Source organism: Lepisosteus oculatus, chromosome 21 (genome assembly GCF_040954835.1).
Source record: "Lepisosteus oculatus isolate fLepOcu1 chromosome 21, fLepOcu1.hap2, whole genome shotgun sequence".
Lineage (NCBI taxonomy): Eukaryota > Metazoa > Chordata > Actinopteri > Semionotiformes > Lepisosteidae > Lepisosteus > Lepisosteus oculatus.
This window is the reverse complement of record NC_090716.1, coordinates 1,215,350-1,231,547: the sequence shown is the minus strand read 5'-3', so window position 1 is coordinate 1,231,547 and position 16,198 is coordinate 1,215,350. Positions and strand designations below refer to the sequence as shown.

The 16,198-nt window shown below is 43.4% G+C and overlaps 2 protein-coding genes across 2 annotated transcripts in view; both read right to left on the bottom strand.

The window, feature by feature from the left end:
- The window catches only part of LOC107076205 (uncharacterized), a 75,709-nt gene extending 65,814 nt beyond the window's left edge, over positions 1-9,895 (bottom strand). The window contains exons 1-3 of the mRNA XM_069181731.1: positions 9,731-9,895; positions 8,677-9,021; positions 7,889-8,236 (exon numbers count right to left, since the gene is read on the bottom strand). Coding sequence (XP_069037832.1) covers positions 7,889-8,236; positions 8,677-9,021; positions 9,731-9,791 — 754 coding nt within the window. The 5' untranslated portion in view covers positions 9,792-9,895. The remainder of the gene's footprint in view (positions 1-7,888; positions 8,237-8,676; positions 9,022-9,730) is intronic.
- LOC107076083 (polymeric immunoglobulin receptor-like) overlaps positions 1-16,198 on the bottom strand; it is a 226,532-nt gene that overhangs the window by 17,915 nt on the left and 192,419 nt on the right. The gene's annotated exons all lie outside the window — the stretch shown is intronic.

The window sequence follows — 16,198 nt, the reverse complement described above, 5'->3', positions numbered from 1 at the left end:
TAAACTGGCTTTATAAGTGAACAGGAACACAGGACCAGTCCACTAACAGGGCCTGTCCAGCTGGTTACAGACTGAATACTCCTGGTCTGACTGTATACTGGCCCTGAGAATCACATCACACTCACACACTGGAGCAAAGACAAGCAGCTCACCAGCCACTATACAGGACCTCAAACATGTGTGTGTTTATTACTGTAAATACAAGAGTTAACAGCTATTACTTCTCCGAAAATGTAAATAAAACAATCAGTTTTAATTTTACTTACCAGACCACATCTCAGTTAACACAACAAAACGAATTATTGAGAAACCGATGAAAACTGATTTCTCCACTGGAAAAAACAGACACAAACATGTGAATTGGACACCACTCCTCTACAGTGTCACTGAAGATTAATTTTAACCAGCTTCTGTTAAAAACCACTACATTTCACTCACTGCTTTCATCACCCTCTGAACTCAGACTCTCCATGCTGAAGGAGAGGAACTTCACCTCAGTCCAGACCCTCATGGTGTGATCGAACACACTCAGACTGCAGCTGAGCTCATGGCCAGGAGTCACCAGACTCACTGATTCTGGGGTCTAGTTCTACTGCTGAGGCGCTTGGTTCAGTTCAGTCATGTAAGACAGCAGCAGGGATCAGAGAGGGAAAAGCAGACAGATTCCCCACCCTGAGGTCCTCCAGAGATCACAGCAGCACAACAGATACTGTCAGTATCATTCACAGATACACTCTCATAACCAGTACTTAGTCAGTCTATAGGAAAGATCATCATTCAGGATCTGAGTGAAGCTGAAATAATAAACTGCACTGTGTTTTCTGGAGATCCAGTTACATGGACAAGAAGATGAATAAAGACCTAGAAATATTCTTCTGCATTGTGTCTACAATTCTACAGTGAGTTAAAAAACTCAAACACTTTTTTTAACCAGAACTACCCAGGTGGACTTAGGTTTATGATCTAAAAACGGAGCTCCTTTAAGGATCTGATCTTTGAGTATGAGCTCCCCCTGCAGGTAGATACTGGTACAGAACAATCTCAGGACAAGAACAGGACAGGAGCCATTAACTGGTAAATCACAGAAGAGCAACAGTTACAGGTCTAACTCAAGGCAGGAAGTCCTCAGGTTCTCTGGTTATCTTTCTATGTCTGATTTTAATGGGAGCAAAAAACTCTTCAACTGAACAGTGAGCAAACTGAGGTTGAGCCCACAAACCTGGTGACTTCAGTGTTGATGGTGCTGAAATCAAACTCCTGATCACAGTTAGAATCCCTCATGTTACCTCTGACCCTGTGTTGACATCTGACGTTCAGGTTAGTAATGTCATAGCGACTTAACTCTTGCAGATGAGAAACACTGCTCAGCCACAGCCCCTACTGAGTGAAATAGGCCTGTCTGACACTGAAATATTAATAAAGACTGGAAACAAGTCTTTATTATGCAAAGGAACAAGTAAACGTTTATTCCATGCTGAAAAGAGAAGAAAGAAAACACAACGTTTTGGCCGTGGAGCCTTCTTCAGGTGAATAAACCAATGACTTGTTCCTTTTCAGCCTACGTATGCTGACGCAGCTACCCACCTGAACTACATGTCTTTATTATGTCTCTCGTTTACATAAAAAAGCTCAGTTTACATGTTGTTTGAACTGTACTGGCTCTTACTGGCATTCAGAGAGGGACAGCTTACTGTGCCTTCCTTATTCTGGTCACAAATAATTATCTGTTTTCAAAAATACTTTGTACTGAATTTATATGTAAGTGTCTTAAAATAATTTGAAAATATTAAGTTAACAAATAAACAAATAAAAATCAAATAACCATTAAATGATTGATTTTATAGAGTACGTACAGTACATAGTACATAGCACTATATAAGTGTAAGCAATTAATTATTATTATTACCTATAATTGTACCAAATGTGTAGATTTTCAAGATGCACCTTAATAAACAGTTCTCCATAGTGAGCTCATCTCTTCAGAACTTACCATTGAAAAAAGCCAGAACTGGTACAATCCTCAGAAGATTAACAGTCACACACATGATCACTTCTTCCAAAGACCCTGCAAAACAAGTCACATCAGGAGCCAAAAGCAAAGCAGTAGTGATTGCACACAAGTAGCTCATAATATTCTGTGCCAGAGAAATTAGAAAAGTTCATCAAGTTAACCTAGCAATCCTGCCTGATGTACTTTAATTGTTTGCCTGTGACAGTAAACATGAACACAGTACAGGCTATAAATAATCACTGCCTGCCTGCACAGAGCAACAGATTCTCAGATCTCTGCAGCCCCTGACTTCAGAGGAGCTCACAGACAGGCCTGCAGATGCTGAATGGGAAGTTGATTTGTTTCCTGAGACATCCTGTTTTATTAATGTCTAAAAGATGTTAACCAGCACCAATGAGATTTCTAACAACCCTGAATCTGTCTGGAGATACCAGCAATCAGTACAGTAACCAACAAACAAACTGCTGTATGTACAAAATGTGGCAGCCAGAATCCTGACCAGGTCTAGTTCAAGTGATCGCATCACTCCTATCCTGGAGTCTTCACACTGGCTTCCTATCAGGTTTCATTTCGACACTCACCTACAGTATAGGGCTCTACATGGCACCTCAGTACCTGTCTGAGTTACTACTGTCCTTCTCCCCACCTCACAGCCTTCGCTCAGCTGATTCTGGTCTCCTGTCTGTCCCCAGAGCTTGTCCACACTCTGTGGGTGACAGGGTCTTCTCCTGCTGCACCCCAGAGCTCTGCAACTCTCTCCCCACGGATATCAGAGAGTCACCCACCCTGAGCACATTCAAATCCAGACTCAAGAGCTTTCTCTTCAGAAAGGCTCTTATTAATTTGTGTCTGTGACTGCACACTGCATCTTCTACTGCTCATTAATCTTCTACATCTTCTACAACACTCAAATCTCTATATATATACCTGACACTGATGGGGCTGTCTCTATTCTCTCTAATTGCATCTCTGACATAAAAACTTGGATGACTCAAGATTTCCTTCATCTAAACTGTGACAAGACTGAAGTCATGTGTATTGGACCCCATCAGCTTTGAAAAGCCAGTGCTGTAACCCTGTGGACGGTACTGTACTTGAGCTTCAGTCTAAACTGAAACACTGGGGGGTGATATTTGATTCAGGCTTGACATTCGACCCACATGGGCAGCATATTGTCAAAACATCTTTCTTTCACCTCAGATATATCGCTAGACTGTGCCCGTTGTTATCACTGTGGCTGAAAAGCTGGTCAACACATTTGTGTTCTCTCGAATTGACTACTGAAATGCTCTACTCGCTGGAGTATATAAATCTACTTTGAACGAACTCCAGTCTGTCCAAAATTCAACAGCCAGAATCCTGACCAGGTCTAGTGCAAGTGATCACATTACTCCTGTCTGAGAGAATTTAGAATCCCTGGTGTTTCTTTGTCTTAAATGTGTTATCACCCATCTTTATGAACCATTTTTTTGTTGTTTTGTGTTCAATCTGTGCACTGGATTTTCAGAGATGACAAACAAGCATGGTCCCACATGCAGTACAGTAATAAAGAACTGTGACCAATCGTCACGGTATGGCAGACTTGGTACCTAAACAAACTGAATAAATCCAGCATTCGTGTAATAAAGGAAGAGAGGAGAAGAAAAGAGGAAACCAGAGGTGTGAAAGTCAGAAGGAAAAGAGGAGATAAAGCAGAGAAAGGAGAGAAGGGGGGAGTCACAATCTTCAACTGTCTGTCAACTGTCTGTGTCAAACTTCTCCACTTCACTAGCGAGACGTCAGACTTTGCTCCATCAGGAACAACCTGTTCCCCACCTTCACTCACCAGGGAGGGGTGTGATGCACTTTCTCCAGCTTGAGAGAAGCAGGTTTTCCCTCTGTGGCCTTGACTGCAGTTTTTATCTGCCTGGATATTCTCTTTTAAACTTCTTTAAGAGTTTGCAGTTCGTGTTCTTTTGTTTCAACTGAATCTTTTACTTTCAGTGTATTGCGCTTTGGGAATATACCATTAGAGGGAATATATAAAATAAAGTTTATTCTTATTCCTACAACATCCAGATAATAACAGTCAGAAAAGCAGAATGTGCACTGAGATGAAATGAACAAACTTACCTTCAGTTACACCCCAGAGGACAAATGAAATAGACAATACGACATTAGAAGCAATGAGGAAGGTCCTAACAAGCTCATCTTTATCTGCAGAAAGATAAAAGATAAAAGATGAGAAAAAAGAAAAAAATATTTAGTTAAGATGACAGTCAGATGTCAAGTTTCATGTATTTATCATTTAGCAGGAAATTCAGTAATGTCTCCATTACTGCTTCAGTTCTATAGCTCCACTCTTGCCCTGCACTCCTCTCTGCTCCAAGAGATTCAGTGTTGACTTGAACACACACATGCCTTTAAACAGTAAATAATATACTGTCTACAGAACAGTCAAACTGCAGGAGTACTAATTCTAGACTTTACACACCTAAACTGCCTCCAGTGACAAACAGATAACTAGACTTCTGTTTCTTCTGTTCTTTAAGAACTTCATAAAACTGAGAGTTCTACTACAGAGAAGTTCTGAAAAGCTTCCACACAGGTACTGGTGATGTCACTGTGGTCTCTACAGAGGTCCATCCAAGACGAACAGGATAAAAACAGGAATCGGGTCAGGACCTGCACTGGAACGGGAACAGGAACAGAAACTAAAACCTTAACGGGACGAGACGCTTCCAGGTCCTGGACTCGCCTGATGTGGAAACCAGAGCAGAGCCCGGAACTGAGTCAGCGTCTGGCTTTTAAGGGGATTTGAAAAGGGGGCTGGAACAGAGAGCAGGTGCGGGAGATAAGTAAAAAACAAGGAAAGGCTGTAGCCTTAAGAGGAGAGATTTACAATCGTGACAGAGCTACTGGGTGATGTTACTGTGGTCTCCACAGACCTACAGGGTGATCTCACTGTGGTCTCCAGAGAGTTACTGTGTGATGTCACTGTGTGATGTCACTGTGGTCTCCACAGGGCTACTGGGTGATGTGACTGTGGTCTCCATAGGAACTGCTCCACATTATTGTGTCTACAGGACTGACAAAGGGGTCAACACTGGAGAGTACTGGACAGCTAAGCTGAGATCTCCTGCATCTAAACTTACTGTGGACCAACATAAGCCCTATTTGGCTCTCTACACAGGTGAAAATAAAAGATGTTACACCACTTTCTCTGTTCTTAGTTATTAAATGGACAGACAACGTAAATCTAACTAATAAGATAATTTAAAATAAAAAATGTGCTTACCAAAACAGTAGCCAATCCACATTAGAATCCAAAGTACTGGTAAAGAAAAGGCCAAGACCAGTGCCCCCACATGTATTGATGAAAAGCCTGAAGAGAGAAGAGAACAGACCATTGAAAAACCCGGCTTCCTGCTTTCATCTGTACGTGCTGTGATGCCACAGGGGGCACAGACATCAGATGGGCACCTATATAGGTGTGGCCTGGCCCACAGTCAGTCCGACAGTTTAACAGTGTTTATTGTAATACCCAAATATTTGGAGAAAAATAAATTAAACTTCAAGAAAGCCTGAATTGTAGTTTGAGCTCTTGACTGACTTAAAGTTCCCTGTCTAAATACCCATAGTATGTTTCTCTTTCAAAAAACACTGTGTATCAAAAAAAAAATAATCTGCAGACTCACACTCCATATGCCCTGTCCACATCTGTTTTCCTTTCAGTGTCCTCCTCTGGTCCTTAGTTGAAATCCAGTTTAAATCTCCTCTCGTAGGTCTTACAGTTTTTATTTCTCACAGTTCTATTCTTTTATTCAAGTCTCTGCTTATATCGCCATTTTCCTACATTGGTCTAGTCGCGGTTATTTTAGTTCTCTTTCAGCCTCAGGTCTTTCTGACTGCTGAGGGGCGGTGTGTCTCCCCAGGAAGTGTGTGCCTTAAGACACTGCAGCTGTCAGGAGTTAATGTTGGAGACATCACTAATACAGACCTGCTGGTTAGAAACCCCAGAGGGGGATACATCCCCACAAGGGGAGCCACTTAAGATCAAGGAACCCAGAGGGGATCTGGGACACAATGGCTGAGTGCCTCGTTAGTCAACACAGCCAGGTGGCGCAGGGTCCGGCTCCAGTGGCTACATGCAGACAGGAAGCCGAAGGGCAGCCTGGCAAAGCATCAGGTGAGCCAGTAGCTGCTACTGTAGTGTGTTCGTTACACTGAGGAGCAGATACAGCCCCAAACAAGTAGCAGAACCAGTTGTTGCTGTGTTCGACCACTAGTAAGGTAAGGAAAAGCTGCCCTGGCCAAACAGGAACAACCAAGGTTTACTCTGCTACTGCCTCTGAGGGACCAGCAACCGTGTCCTCTGCTCTGAGTCTGTAAGTGAAGGACTGGGGGTGCAGGCAGTGCCAATACTTCACCAGCCAGAGCCGCAGAAGGAGGAGATCCTACGACCCAGGACTGAGGCGTGATGAGAGTACGACAGGGAGTAAAGAGATACCGCTGGCAGCTCTCTGAGCTTGGGAACCCGTGAGCACAGGGCTCAGAGATCCTCGTGAGGTTATCACTCAGAGAGAGCGAGGGTACAAAAATGTGAAGGCGACCCAGGTACGACACTGGTCATCTTGAGTCCTAGTGTTTCCCCAATGAGGAGACACACAACTTCCACACTCTCAGAGAAGAGTACAAATATGATAAGTGCGACACTCAGGGGGACGTGCCTGGATCAGTGCCCTGAGAGTGAAATACTCAACATGCGGAGCTGTTATTTCTCCAGCCTGTAACAAACACTAAAGAGCTACAGGCTGATCTGCTCATCTCGCCTGGTGGGTAGTGAGTGGTGAATCGCTCACCAGGACATTAGATTGAACAACATGCCTGGGGAAAGAGCCTCCTGTTCTTAGTTTTAAATGCACATCCATGTAGTTTTCACACATATTCTCTGGTTAATGTTTCACAATTGATTCTGAAGAAATCCAGTTGACTTTATCAGTGATTATGAAGATTGTATTATTATTATTATTATTATTATTATTATTATTATTATTATTATTATTATTTGAATTTCCCTACACCTTTGTAGTGCTTTTCTAGACTCTCCACTCAGAGCCCTCAGTGGGGAGGAGAGCAGAGTGATGAAGCCAGTTCATAGAGGGGGGTAATTAGGAGGCATTTTTATAGTATGAAGCCTTTTTAAAGTATAGTGTCCCCATCACTATAATGGGGCACTAGGTCCCACACAGTCTGCAGGGTGAGAGCCAGCGGTAAATTGCTGAGTGATGCTGGTAATAAAACTACTTATATACAGTCCTATGCAGTCTCCTCTGCTCAAGACTAAAGATGTTCAGTTCCTCCTGCCTGTCAGTGTTGGAAAAACTCCCTTCAGACTAAAGAGACTTAGTTCCTCCAGCCTGTCAGCTGTAATAGCTGTAAAAGCACTGTACCCATACAGTATCTCCATGGCAGCAGGATGAGTCTCCAGTCGGTCTGTTATATCCTCTATCTTGACGGAATGACGAGATATGGACAATAATCCACACCACCTACGCACAATTAATCTGACCTCTGCCTGTCTGCTGGCTAGATGTTTAAAACAGGGGCTCCTGTCTCCTGGCTGCTACTGTCAGGTCAGTGTAGTTTGTACACATTCAACATCATTTGCCAGGTGATTTTTACTAAATCCTTTTGAATTTCATCTGTTGCTTCTATTGAGTTAGCTAATCCTTTAGGTATCATTTGCAAACATGAATAGCTTACTAACTCAGTATTATAACACTGTAGATATACAGTATGGTATAAATGCTTTATTTAAACCCAGTTTCTGATAGAACCCCTCCTACAGGATATAGACTTCATCCTGTGTTTCTGAGTAGAAGTGGTTTGACTTACCCAGCTCTATCAGCTCTGCTGTAGCTTCTGCAGACTCATTTTCTGCAAAGACTCTGCACACAAACTGCCCCTTGTCTTCAGTCCTGACGTCCTTCAGCCACAGAGAGAAGTTTCCTCTGGGAATCTCCTGAGGGAAGAGCTCCGCTCGGCCCCGGTAGCTCTGGTGCTGGGACTCCGGCCTGCTCTCCCCATTGGAGAACACATGTACCAGGACTTTAGAGTCTGTCCTCAGCCACTCCACCTTTAGCTTCAACAGGGGGACATTTGTGTCCACAGAGCAGTTCAGCACCACCTCCCCCCCAGGGTAGAACAACACAGCACGATCAGCTCCAGTCACAACTAGACTCTCTGTGAATCGACAGGAACAGCAAAATGCACTCAAGTCATTTAATTACAGTGACACTTTATCTTATATAATGGGGTGAAAATAATCCTAAACATTTAGAAATACAATCTAAACCAACATATTTAAATCATTTATTCTCTCCTTAATTGGAAATAAACTTTCACAGCTGGCTGACTGTAATCTATTGGACTATAAGGGACAGCATCTGTCACAGTGAGGTAAAGCCAGGCTCCCAACACTAAAGTGCTTGTAGAAGAGAGATCACTCCCAGCTCACTCCTGCTGTACTCATGGGGCTGGCTTTTCCACTTCACTGCTGTTTGATCAGAAAGCTATATTTCAAGAGGTGTTTATAAACAGTGAGAGAACAGAGTGTCTCAGGCAGTGTTTTATTATTTCATTAACTGGACAAGCTGGTCAAGGGATGAGGAAACCTTACTCACTATTTTCTTTCAGCTCCAGTGTCGCCTGACCAGAGTCCTGCACCGTGTGGACGGCACACCTGTACACTCCTGTGTCTTCAGCCGTGACGTTGGCCAGCCGCAGAGAGAAGTTTCCTCTGGGAATCTCCTGAGGGAAGAGCTCCGCTCGGCCCCGGTAGCTCTGGTGCTGGGACTCCGGTCTGCTCTCCCCCCCGGAGAACAGGAGCACCAGGGTGTCTGGATCTGTCCTCCTCCACTCCACCTCCAGCTCCTGCAGGGGGACAGCGCTGTCCATAGAGCAGGGCAGCAGCACCTCATCCCCAGGCCTGGTCACTAGAGGCTCCCTGGGGCCCTGCACAGAGAAACCTGGGGCCACAGAAGAGTGGATCATCAGGCCCAGAGCCAATGAGCCCTGTGATTACTGCAGGTACCGATGCTTCAGGGTCACAATCCTCAAAACCTTATACAGGGTGACATCATTCTTATACAGTACGTTCACACTTACTACAGTTACCATTATCACAATACTGCATAAAATTACACTATTATACATTGTACAGCAATTTAATAAGAACTCTTATTCAAGCAAAGAGCAATCTTTCACATCACTACAACACTGGTCAGTCATGCTGGAAGGGCATCACTGCAGACACACAGCAGACATTACTCCAGACACACGTACACACTAGGCAGGCCTGAGGCTGCACAAGTGTGTGTGTAAAGCTAGATTGACACCTATCCGGAGGACCTGTATGACCTGTATGACTGCAGAGTCTGCAGGTCTCTGCCCCCTGTGCTCTAACTGACCTGGTCTCCTGCTGTAAATTAAAAACCTTCTACCCCAGGAGGCTCCAACCCCAGAGTCAGGAGGCTGCTGTGGGAAACTGTGCCGAAATGTAAAACCTAATTTTATTCACGAAGCCTCCAAGGTATAAACAGAACTCGAAACACACTTGCTCCAATTTCAAATGTATTGATCATAAGTTTCTCAGGATTATATACTAATGAATTTGTCCTCTATCCCACCCTTCCTGAGCTGAGGAGAGGCAGGAGGAAGAAGAGGGAACTACTGTACCTTCAGTCCTCAAAGCTCCCCACACAGCAGCCAGGAGCCCCAGCACAGTCAGTGTCCTCATCTCTCCTGAGGGCCCTGGGCTCTACAGAGCTGTCAGAGTGAAGAGATCGCTGCAGAGCTGGGCGTACAGCACACAGGAAAGAAAATTAATCTTATTACTGTGAGTTTATATAGCAAACAGTTTTACTTCTGTTTTAGCCAAAAGCTGCACTGATAAAGTATCTGAAACCTACCTACTGACAAGTGATAAATAACTTACTAATTCTTATTCCTCTTATCACAGAAATGCCAATCAGTATTTAAGGTGTCATCTTGAAACTGTGCAAGATAGCACGAGAAGTTACACTTTCCTTTTAACTTTCTCTCCTGCCCACGACACTGAAAATCCACAAGGCCATATTAGATTAGATTAGATTAGATAAGACTTTATTGATCTCGAAGGGAAAATGATGTGTTACAGCTGTCCAGCCCAAGACAAGCAAAAAGAGACATCAGAATAGACAAAACATTATACAAAATAGATATAAAATAAATAAAAATAAATTCATACAGTATTAGCAAAATATGATGATCATAGTCACTGTAAAAAAATAAAATATGTGCAAAATGTGCATAGGATTCATAATATGAATCCTTCTACAGCACCTTCAGGACTCTGTGTGCCAGAGAGCTTTCACAGGAGTACAGAGAGGGTACAGACACAGTCTAGTGTCCCAGAGTTTCTGATGGGAAGTGGGAGTTCCCAATATCAACAGTTCTTGTAGGAAACTTCTTGGGATTTAAACAAGAAAACAACAAGACTCCTAAACAGATCAAAATACTGGCTGAAAGGGTACGCGATTGTCTAAACTCTTTGTGCGACACACAGATGATACAAATGTGCCTAAAAGTCCAGCTCACAAGATGAGAAAGCCCTGAGATGTTTGTCTCCTGTACCACACGTGCTGTAGAAGCCATGTGCTGTAGTTGTTCTCCAGCTACAGTGGGACATGTGACTGAGGCTGGGGCAATAATCTCAGGGGGCGAGGGCACCGAAGACAAAAGTGACCTCTTGCAGCTGTGGGGCAGTGCTTGTGAAGAACTAAGGAGGGGAGTCGAACCCTTTCTCAATGAAAAGGCACCTGTGCTGGTATCATTACAAACACCATTGTCAAGATACAGAAAAATAAACACAGTCGGTGATTTTCTTTGTATGTACCAATTTCTTTACATTTACAAAAATAATTATAAAAGCTGCTTACAGTATAAAGAGTAAAAAGAAAACCAGGACACTTCTCTAGAGTCCTTATCCATCAATATGCGTCCGACAGTCTTCTGCACATGATGGTGCTCCTAGGAAACTCTAGTTGAGAAAACGCAAGACAATACTAATTAATTACATCAAGTCATGTTACTCACAAATGATGAGTATTCTAGTAAATCTACAAAATGTAAGAACAAAATTATTCATAACTCTTCCCGTCTTGAAGAAAAAAGATGTTTTTGACAAGAACACTTTCTTTTTAACTTGAACAAAAGTGAAAGGATATGTTGTGTCTTACGAATAACAAAGTTCAGGTGTCTGTGAAGCAGAAGCGTCTTTATTTCATATTCATATGGAAGTCTGGCTTGCAACCACCAGACTTACAAATACTGTAAGTAGATGAAGATGATACCTTAAAACACAAAGAGTTACTATGACTCATTCTAAACAAATGATAAGACAGCAACACATGCCAATCAATTATATCTAAGTTGCAGACTAGACAGCAGTTAGTTCTTTTCATGTTCTGGGCGTACAACCAGCTTACCAAATACATGCCCTTTATCTTACTGACCAAGGACAGGCAGCATCTTTATATATCTGGGCGCAACGCTAACTTCAACCCACTAGACTGCATAGGTTGCAGAAATACAAAAACATGAAATTATATTATTAACTCACATCCCCGGTGTCTCTCTTATCTCTTCATCCCCCCCTTAGAACCATATTGTTCTACCAATCAGGTTCTGCCACTAGATAAGAGATGTAGAAACCTTTCCCATGAAATCAGTTTTGACCCCCATGATCCCTTCAGGGCGTACAGTTAGCACAGAAGCAGCAGCTTTAGTCAACATGTTGTTCAAGCAGGATATTAACAATATGATCATTACGAATAATACCAGACCAACAAATATGTATTGAACCAGAGACCCTCTCCATGTTCCTATCACAGACTGTAGCCACGCACCAATGCCCCAATCATCTGGATTATAATTATGATATTTGTATTGTTCTTCATCATAGATGTGCTGTGCTAAGTCATTAATGTGTAGCAATACAAACTCATCAGCTCTGATTATTATTTGTGGCTGAGTGATAAAGTATGGATTCTATATCCCCATTTATCAAAGTAAAACTCCTTCACTTAACAGGCACACTGCCAGCCCCCCTCACTAAGATCAACAAACACAGAAACAGTAACAACATAATAATAAATGTTCACTCAGTCCCTGGTGCAGTGGCTCGGTGGCAGTGCGACGCGTAGATCCAGCGATCTCATCCTGTCACTCAGATGGCAGAGTCGGTAGTCAGTTGCACTTGATATGGTCCTTCCCAGCAGGGTTGCAACATCTGGCAGGGTATATCTTCCTCACCCACTCGCCAGGTATCAGGACGTGTCTTCCCTCTACTGGAGGTCCCCAAGCCTCCAGCACCTGTTCACCAGCCCCATGCACCGCTTCAATTAACAACCTACAATACTGCAATAGAGAATTAGATAGCAAATTCACCGATCCATTAGCCAGATTCGGCCCTCCAGGAGGTTTCGTTGGTTGGCCCGTGATGAAATCAAACAGGCTCTGTTACACAGTTCTGTTTGATCCAGCTTGCAGGCTACACAGGACCACAGGCAGAACATCTACCCATGGTGTTCCTTCAGACTGATGTTTAGTCGATATTTCAGAGCTCTGTTCCTTCGTTCCACTGTTCCAGTAGACTGAGGGTGATGGGTGCAATGAAGGTCCCATCTCACCCCGAACAAGGCAGCCACAGCCTGACACACCTTCCCTGTGAAGTGTGTCCCTTGATCATAATACAAGCGGCAGAGCAGTGCCCACCGAGGGCTTATCTCCGTCATCAAGTGTTTGCTAGACACAGAGGCAGAGGCAGCAACCCACTGGGTAAACAGATTATAAGAGCCCAGGTTTCCCTTTACAATCGTCAATTTGCCAGTGCATGAAAGGATCCTCAGGCCTCTTGTGCTGTAGCACCCGCACCTGAACTGTAGTTGAGTTCCTTTGATAAGCATCACATCGAGGTACCACTTAAGTGGCTGCTGCTTCAAACCAGGTCCTCTGTTTGGGTAACCGGCACACCACTGGACTCACCCCCGGGTGTCCGACAGAGTGCATTTGTGGGGCTACAATGGGCATTAGGCTGTGAGGGCATGCAGGGCGTCCAGTGTGCTGGCAGCACCACACCCCATCATCATGCAGCCCCACACTCTTTTCTAACCATGTCCACTTCTCTGCTTTAGAGGCCTCAGCCTGACTGTCCTGTAGCTGTCCCTTTTCACCAACAGAGCTCTCACAGGGTCTCAGACTCCTGCTCTACCAGGACTGCTCACCTGACATTTGCGGCATATAGAGTCTATATACATCGTTACAATTTTCCATTTAGCATATTTACAAGTTTCAATTCAATCTTTTCATTCGGTCTGCTGGTTCAACTCCAGATTATTCACAGTTTATACAGCCAGGCAGGTAGCCTGCACAACACATAAACACGGCCCCTTGGCCACCGCATCGAGGGGTCCTGAATAATAACCCACTGGGCGATGCCTACATGTACCTCCATGCTCCTGCCCCAGCACAGCAGCTCACAACCCATTTCTTTCACTTACAGACAGATGACATACAGATGATCCATCTGAGGGAATCCAGCCCAGGACCAGTGCCTGCAAGAAAGCTTGTTTCAAATCATTAAAAATGGATTCTGCTGGTCTAGGGTGTCCCCCACCCACATCAGTAGTTGAAACTGTACATCTTTTCCCAAGCACACTGTGACAGCTTGTATCTGCTTTAAACACAGCCCTTGCCCCCCTACTCCTGTAGCCTCCTGATACCCGTTATAAAACTTTATATCACATCTTTATGCTGGTTTTAGTCGAAAAACAGGACAGCTGTGCTCCTGTGTCCTCCAGTTACTGCACACTGTAAGATATTCACTTTTATTTCAATCCTAAGGTAAACTTAGGAAGGCTACAAAGAGGCTTATTAGATGAAATCTATTATTTCACATTATAATTTTACTTCCTCTTAAGTCCAAAGCTACGCTGTAACAGTATCTGAAACCCACCTGCTCAATAATTTACCAAAAGTCATTCACCTTATCAGAGAAAGGCCAAAAAAAAATAAGTGTTTAAGCTGTCATATTGAAACTGTGCAGGATAGCACGAGAAGTTACACCTTTATTGTCACTCTCTCCTGCCCACGCCATCGAAAATCCACAAGGCCATATGAATCCTTCTACAGCACCTTCAGGACTCGGTGTGCCAGAGAGCTTTCACAGGAGTACAGAGAGTGTACAGACACAGTCTAGTGTCCAAGAGTTTCTGTCTAAACAATTTCTTTACAATAACAAAAATAATAATTACAACTACTTATAAAGAGTGAAGAGAAAATTAGGACACTTCTCTAAGAGTCCAAGACAACGAATAGACAAGCAGCAGAGTTCAGTATCCCTCGATAAACAGCAAATCCAATATGACCGCTGACCGTTAGTGAAGTGACCTACAGGAGTGCTGAATCCCTCTCTCTTCAGCTCCGTCGGTTCCTGCCTTTCCTCTAAACTGTCTCTGTATCACATCTAGAACTGTCTGGACACCTCACAGGACATGTCCACATGCAATGATTCACACAATCATTCCAGCAAACTCTGGTCAAGAAAACGCAAGACAATACTAATTATTGACATTAAATCATGTTACTCACAAATGATGAAGATTCTAGTAAATACAAAATGTTACAAAAACAATTATTCATAACACCCCGTCTTGAAGAAAAAAAAACATTTGTGACAAGAACACTTTCTTTTTAACATGAACAAAAGTGAAAGGATGTGTTGTGTCATACAAATGAAAATGTTCAGGTGTCTGTGAAGCAGAAGTCTCTTTATTTCATACGCATATGGAAGTCCGGCTTGCAACCACCAGACCTAAAAAAAAGTAGCTGAAGATGGTCCTTTATACCTTAAAACACAAAGACTTACTATGACACATTCTAAACAAATAATGAAACAGCAATACATGCCAATTAATTATATCTAAGTTGCAAACTAGACAACAGTTAGTTCTTTTCATGTTCTGGGTGCACAGCCAGCTTACCAAGTGCATGCCCCTTATCTTACTGACCAAGGACAGGCAGCATCTTTATATATTTGGTCGCAACACTAACTTCAAGCCACTAGACTGCATAGTTTGCAGAAATACAAAATCAAGAAATTATATTATTAACTCACATCCCCGGTGTCTCTCCTATCTCTTCATTCCCCCCTTAGGACCATATTGTTCTACCAATCAGGTTCTGCCACTAGATAAGAGATGTAGAAACCTTTCCCATGAAATCAGTTTTGACCCCCATGATCCCTTCAGGGCGTACAGTTAGCACAGAAGCAGCAGAGGTCAAAAGAAGCAACAGAGGTCTGACAGGGGTCTCAGACTCCTGCTCTACCAGGACTGCTTACCTGACAGCTGCATCTGCAAAGTTGTTCCCTCGAGTTACTGGAAACATTTCTTTATTAAGTGACTTACACTTTACCACAGCTACTTCAGTCAGTAGCTGCAAAGCTTCTAACTGTTCGGAGACAAACCCAGCATTCTTAACTGGAGTCCCTGCCGTGTTGAGGAAATCCCTATTCCTCACCAGCCATCCAAAATTGTGGCATATAGAGTCTATATACATCGTTACAATTTTCCATTTAGCATATTTACACGTTTCAATTCAATCTTTTCATTCGGTCTGCTGGTTCTACTCCAGATTATTCACAGTTTATACAGCCAGGCAGGTAGCCTGCACAACACATAAACACGGCCCCTTGGCCACCGCATCGAGGGGTCCTGAATAATAACCCACCGGGCGATGCCTACATGTACCTCCATGCTCCTGCGCCAGCAGCTCACAACCCATTTCTTTCACTTACAGACAGATGACATACAGATGATCCGTCTGAGGGAATCCAGCCCAGGACCAGTGCCTGCAAGAAAGCTTGTTTCAAATCATTAAACATGGTTTCTGCTGCAGGGGTCACTGCAATTTTTTCCGTCCAAAGATCTACTACTTGGAGTAGCTGGGCATTATGGATTCCCTCATTAGGTAAAACAATCCCAATATCACATAGCTCTATTGAGGTAGTTCACATAAATGCTATTTCATTATAAATGCTGCAGGGCATCCCAGCCCAATAGGTCTGGGGTGTCCCCCACCCACATCAGTAGTTGAAACTGTACA